Below are 6,920 nucleotides of genomic sequence, written 5' to 3'. Positions count from 1 at the left end.
AGGAGGAAAGAGTGGAAAGCAGGCCTACATAGTGGGAGGGCACAGTAAAATGAACAACACACAGCAAGCTCTGTCTCGCCTGCCATGTTCTCCTATTGCCAGTAACCCCAAATTGTTATCACCTGGTCGGGCTCTGGCGCCAAGCAGGCAGGGGCAGGGTTCTGAACCTGACTGCAGATCTAAGACTTGCGGACAGAGTCTCAGGCACTGGGAGAGAGTGGGGAGCTGGAGAAGCTCTCCCATAGGCCCAGCCTGGGGGTGCTAGGAGCTGACCACAGCCTCTCCCAGCTGTGGGGCAGTGGATGGAGAAGGAGCCATCCAGCCTGCCCGGTAAGCCCAGGCAGATTTGAGACCCACTCGCCCTGGATGTGCACCCAGGAAGTTAAGGCACAGCCCCACCTGGGCACTGTGAGGAGACACCTTTCAGAAGCCTCTATGTTGGAAATTGCTGAAGGATTGGGGTTTTCTTCCAAAACGCTACAGCTGCTCTCTGGGTTCCTCCTGTCATTGCTGGGACACTGGGATGGATGGTATGGATCTTCCCCTTTTTGCCATAATTGTTTGCTACTATTGGGAGAAAATCTGAGTCAGTGACTTAGGTGGTTTGCTTACATTTGGCCACCTAACCTGGTTTGGGCATTCGTTTTGGCAATTTCTAATCTTGATTATTACTATTATTATTTTCACCTACTACCACAATTGTCTCATTGGTTAACTATGGCATAGTAACCCATAAAATGGATATACCAACATTTACTTAACCACACCCCTCTCCATACCTGATGTGTACACACAGCTCTGTGCACAAAGGTGGTTATTTGTCTAGATTAGGTTCCCAGACTGGGATTCCAACTGTAATCTTTTAGCCTTTGGTGCAGACTGCTGACCTCTTACCTGCTCTACTTTCTGAAAATCACACATCCCTTTCTGCCCCCCGGTCCAGGGCACCCCCTCTGGTCACAATCCACGGCCCCATGTGGCCCCTGGGGGTCATGCACTCAGCCAGTGAGGGCGGTGAATGTTGAGTCTGCTGAGACCTATTTCCATTCTGAGCAAAGATGAAAAGGTAGAGCAGGCCCAGGGGGCAGGAGGAAGGTCCTTTTCCAACTCACCTGTGGCCCTCTAAATGAGGGGGAGAAAGGGTTTTGTCCCCTGCACTGTGCCCCAGAGGTTTACTTCCACCACCTCCTTGTAGGTCTCCATGCTGGTGAACTCCACATCCCCCAAACATTGAGATGCCCGCATTGTTAACCAGGCCCTACAAGCCTGGACAGGAGGGGACAGAACCGCACTGATCACCGGGCTCGGCCTCCGGATATCACCCATCAGCCTGCAGGCCATTCCCCTCCTCACTTTCCTTCCTTTTCCCCATAACTTGCCAGCTTCCTGTCCAAGGCTCTCAGGACACGTTCTAGAGTCACCCAAGAATGACAGGAGATGGAGAGGCCTAAGCTGCTGGCTGTGACTGTCCCTTCAGTCTCGTGTCCAATTCTCAACTCACTTCTGCCTGCAGCGACTCTCTGACCCATCATGACCCAGCCCTCCTCCAGCCTGGAGCCCCACCTCACCTCACTCATTTCTACCCTATTCCCTCCAGTCTCATCCCACTCCCTGCACCTGGGCACCTGTTTATTCATTCCTGCCTCTGAGCCTTCACTTGTATTCTCCCTCTTGCCAGAAACCAGGGGAACCTCAGGAGTCTTCCAGGCCAAGCCCTCTCTGGAGGACCAGAGAGGGGACGCGGCGTGCAAGGTCACACAGCAAGTTAGAGGCTCAGCCAACCTTGATGTCGGGTGGGGCCCCCAGTCCAGCTCCACTCCAAGACCCTCCTAACCACTACTCCATCCTCTGTGAACCATGCACTATTGGCTGGGTGTCATGTGGTGAGCCCCTGGCACCTGGGAAGCTGTTCGTCAATATGAACAATGGACACACCTGGTCTTTGCAGGTAGCGAACACCCCTCAGCTTTGTGTGGTCCCATGGGGCTTAGTACAGGGTCAGAGCAAACATACACTCTCTGAGTGTACTTGGATTGACTGTTTCCTGCAAGGCCAGCTAAGGGCCAGATAAGTAGAGAACTGGGTGCTAGAAGGATCACTGGAGTCCGTTTAGCCTGATTACTACTCTCAGAGCTAGGGAAACAGAGGACCCAAGGGGGAAGCCTGGCTCCAGTGTGACCAGTGAGGCTGAGGCAGAGGCAGAGCTGAACTGGGGGCCGGGGCAATGAGGAGTCAGCCTTGTGCTGCAGGGCCCCCTCTGAGCTGTCTTTTGGGTGTAAGGACTGGATGGGCTGGAGCCTCAGGACGGCGGGGCCCTGCCTCTTCTTTGTGGAATGCCTCAGGATTTAGTCTCCCGTGGCCATGAAGGTGCTCCTTGCCAAGGCGTAGCCTCAAGGCAGAGCTGCCTCCTGGGGGGCTGACCCCTGCCTGTGGGAACTCTGGCCCTGCTTCACCCCTAGTTAATCATGGAAATGAGTTTGTGTAAATGACAGAGTAATTGGTCTCTAGCTTCTTTCCTTCGTGTTACCCAAATTAAAGCTTCATCAACTGACCTCTGGTGCCTTCTCCTTCAATTATGGAGAATTAAGTTCATTTATTAGAGGAAGGAAATGGCCGGTTAACAAAGTGCTCATGACGCTCTCACCCCCACTCCCCATGGCGGCCAAGCCGAAGCCTCCCGCCCCCACCCCGCTCAGCTCTCAGGGCTGACCTCACGCAGCCACTCCCTCTCCCCCCCCACCCCGACCCCGCAGACTTTCCCCTGGAAGTCTTTGCCCCACTCCTGTCACCAGGAGAAGCAGGAGGCCTCTCACCAATGGTCAAGGCTGCCAGTTCACCCTCCACCTTCCACACCATCAGCCATCCATTTTCTCTCTTATGCGACTTCCACTCCTCCCTTGCCCCGGCTCCCTCCCTTCAACATTGTACACAGCAGATGCTCAATAAATGTTTGTCAGGTGAATGCCTGTCTGTAAATACCACGTCCCCATATCCTAAAGAACTTTTTCTTAATCACGCTACCCCCTCACACCACCTTCCCTCCACGGCCAGGCTCCTGAGAACACAAGCTACACTCTCCAGTTCCCATTTCCCTGCCACTCTGGGTCCTGGCCCCATGCTGCCCCAGGGTGTCGAGGGTGGCCCATGCTAAAGACGTCTCCCTCATCCCTCACCCCCGCCATCTTCACTGGCCTCAACCTCTCCCCCTGCACCTGGTGTGCTTACACCACTTATGGATCCTGACCCTCACTCCTCCCTTGGCATTAATGATACCCAAGCATCTACTCCATCTTCCCGGACCCCTTTCTTCCACCTGTCCCCCAATGTCCTGTCCTAGTGCACCTTCCCTCAAATGCCACTCAATGCTTAGGCAGCCTCATCTTCTTTACGTTCATGGAAATTTCCAGCTGCTTTGTGTTTGATTCATATGGCACAGTACCACACAACATAAAATACATACAGTCCTTTTATCCAGCTAAAAATCAATTACATCTGACATCGATAACGAAAAAAGTTTAACCGAACTTGACCTGTGGAAGCACACTGTTCCTGGATCACAGCTCTGACGACATGGTAAGTAGCAACGGTCCGTGGACGAAGGAGCTCGCTGGGGTCCTCAGCCAGCATTCTGAATAAACTCATGACATTTCTGCTGGTCTGGGTGACGGCTGTTTTCCTGCAATGGCCCCATCACCACCTCCGAGTAACTGTTCCAATGTACCCCCGGGGAGTCATGGCTCCTCCCAACCCCACCTCCTCCTCCAGACCATCGCTCTTACCTGCATGTCCCACAGGTCCCCAACTCATCCTAACCAACCAACACACCAAGTGCCCAGTGGTCCAAGCCTGCTGCTCTTCCTCGCTAATAGTTTCACTGTCATCTTCAACTCCTCCAGCCCCTTCATCTCTTCCCCATCTACTGAGTCAAGAGTACTATTAATATTACTGAGAAAGATCAAAAGGACAGCTGCCAGGCCCTGAACTAAGCACTTTGTATCCATTCATTCTCCTGATCCTCACAACCAACCTATAAAAAAGTACAATAGATACTAAATTGTTCCATATCTGGATGAGGCAACTGAGGCTCAGAGAGGTTAAGCACCTTGCTCAGTGTCACCCAGCTAACCAGTGGACAGGAGGGCATTAAGACCCAGGTCTGTGTGAGGACACAGCCCTGGCACTTAACCCTGTGCTGCTGTTGCCTTCCTTTGCCACGTCCTTAGAATCGGTGCCTTCTTTCCTGTGTCTACAGCATTCGTTTGGGTCCCTGTTGCCTCCCTCCTATCTTGTTGGAGAAGCCCTCCCAGGTCACCCTGTCACAGTCTCTTTCCTCCTCCTCCATCCTGATCTGACCCCCTCCGGCAGGCTCCCCTCCTCGGTCAACCACTTCCTGCTCCTATGCTTCCCTTCCGGGGTGGGGCGTGCGAGGCCTCCTTTCCCATGCTTCTCACCCACTCCCCACCAAGGACTCTGCCCTCTCTGAGCCTGAACAGCCTGCCGCTCCTCTGACATCGCGGCCCCTCCTGCCTCCGCTGCTTCCTGGCTCCACTCAGCTCCCCTGCCCCTCAGCCTGAGAGCAGCTTTAGTTGAAATGCCCCTGCCGTGGTCAGATTGACATGTGTGCCTCACAGATGGACAAGCTGAGACCCTCACAGGTGAAGGGACAAGCCCAAGATCACACTTCTAGTAAGAGGCTAAGCCCAGAGTCACTCCAGTCTTCTCACTCCCAGACCAAGAGTGCCCCAGATGTAGGGTCTTCCCTGTCCATGGCATAATGTCTCCAGTGCTATAACTGTTCCTCATAGGTCCCACCATGAAGCCACGGCCTTCCACCTGGCTGGTGCCCAACCACAAACTTCTCCCCCCCGCTCATACCCCTTTGGGTGCTCAGCACACTACCAAGTACACAGTAGGCACTCAATAAATGTTTACTGAATGCAAGATAAGGGATGGTTTCAAGATCAGGCCAGGCCCACAGCCTGCTGGTTGGTCTACTCACTTGGCCTTTCCCTGCAGTGGGAAGGAGAGGGCTGGTTACAGGCTCTGGATGTCCAGTCCCTCAGAGCCCTGCTGGGGAGCAAAGGGGCTCGTGGCAGATGGCTCACCAGCTCTGATCGGACAATGCCCTTCGTCTCACCACCACGGCTGGCTCCCCTGGCTTTGGCAGCAACTGTTCCACAGAGCCAGGGTGAAAGGCATCACACTCGCCATCAAAATGTGCCCTCCACGGTGCAGGCAATGGGAGTGGGGAGAATGCACTTGTCTCCCGGAAGGTTCCTGCTGGGATCGATGGGTGGAGTACTGAGTCAGAGCGGCCACCAGCTTAGGAAAGGCATCTGGTCTGAAAGCTCAGGGAGGGCACCACCTGGAGGTCAAAGACAGTATTGCCTGAGAAGGCAGGAATTTGCACTGTTTTACCAGGAAGAAGACAGTTGGGAGGCGGGGCAGGAAGGGAGAGAAAGAGGGAGAGAGAGACATGAGCAGCCACGTATCTGACAGATTTATTTTCTTTTTCAGACCCAAAAATCTTTACATCTTTCTTCCAAAAAATGCAGTATTGGTTAAGTAAGGTCATGGTGAGTGGTTTAACAACAACCCTTCCTGAAATGCATCGAGCGGAAAGAAGCAGCAGGGAAAGGTTTGTGTGTCGGGGTGGTGCTGGGGTTTGAGCCCAATCCAAGGGCAGGGGGTGAGTGCTTCCCTCTGCAACCCAGCGTTCTCCCCGCCTTGCCCGGTTAGGCTAACTGGCCAGACTAGTAGAGGGAATGGAGGTGATTCTGCCCTGGTGGCAGAGGACAACAAGAACCGGGGTCTGTGTACTCAAGTGCGTCCCTTAAGAGGTGCCCAGTTGTTCCAGCTACAGTTGGAAATAAGGGCATCGCCACCTGTCCTGACCTGCTCAGGTTAATGCAATGAGGAAATTGCTTTTTAAAAAACCCTGTTATATGACAAAGCTCTATGCAAATTCAGGTATTATTAAACAGGAGAAAAGTGTCATTCACTCAGCAAACATTTCTTGGGTCTCTGTCATGTTCCAGCACTGTGCTAAGAACACAGACACAAAAATAAATAACTCAGCCTCAGTTCTCAAAGAGTCAAGTTTTAGGGAAGGAGGCAGATGGGTAAGCAAAGAATACGGGGTGACTTTGCTGTATGAAAGCTTGTGGGAGGTGGGAGGCTGCACAGAAGGTGGGGTGGGCAGGGAAGAGCCTCCAAAGGCAGTGCCAGCTGAGGACATTAACCAGAGGGGGCCTGGGGATGGGGCACTTCAGGAGGAGGGGCAATACGGTCCTGCCGTAAGCCACTGCAGGCAGAGCAGAGGCAGAGGAAGTGGTGGGACATGAGGCAGGAGAGGTGGGCAGGGGTCTGCTTGAGGGCAGGGGTGAGCTGCTGGAGGATTTGAATAAACTAGACATCATTTATTGTTTACTGTGCTTTACACTGTGCTAAGCATTTGACATGCATTATCTCATTAGTCCTCACGTCCTAAGCAGGTTGTATTACCATGTTTCCTGTATTCTATGACACATACTTTTTTCACCATAGGGATGAGCTAGGATCGATGTGAGAATTAAACACTGTCAGTCATAATTTAATTGGTAGTGACTTTTCTCAGTGGTCTACAGAACAGTGATGCATCTTATGAGAGGAAAGGAGTAGCTGCCAGAGGATGAAGTGATGGAGAAATGCCTACTCTCAGCCGAGGGCTTGCCTGGGCTACATCTGGTACTGAAACAAACATCTCCAGTAAGGCCAGAGAGGGAAGCACGAGGATGGTCAGCATACACCAGCGGTGGAAAGTTCTCTGCAGGTTGGGCTGAGTGTCAGTGGTTTGAACCAGGAGGACCCTAACCCCAGGTTCTCCAGGGGACCTTCCCAGTGGCCCTGGAAGCAGCAGCACGGTGTGGCACCAGGAATGC

The 6,920-nt window shown here is 53.1% G+C and overlaps 1 protein-coding gene across 1 annotated transcript in view; it reads right to left on the bottom strand.

The window, feature by feature from the left end:
- BDH1 (3-hydroxybutyrate dehydrogenase 1) overlaps positions 1 to 6,920 on the bottom strand; it is a 33,918-nt gene that overhangs the window by 5,343 nt on the left and 21,655 nt on the right. Inside the window, 2 exon segments of the mRNA XM_007465884.1 lie at positions 1,113 to 1,224; positions 1,226 to 1,258. Of these exon segments, the coding sequence (XP_007465946.1) occupies positions 1,113 to 1,224; positions 1,226 to 1,258 (145 nt within the window).

The sequence above is a fragment of the Lipotes vexillifer genome, unplaced genomic scaffold (genome assembly GCF_000442215.2).
Source record: "Lipotes vexillifer unplaced genomic scaffold, Lipotes_vexillifer_v1.1 scaffold853, whole genome shotgun sequence".
Classification (NCBI taxonomy): Eukaryota; Metazoa; Chordata; class Mammalia; order Artiodactyla; family Lipotidae; genus Lipotes; species Lipotes vexillifer.
This window is presented reverse-complemented; position numbering and strand designations above follow the sequence as displayed.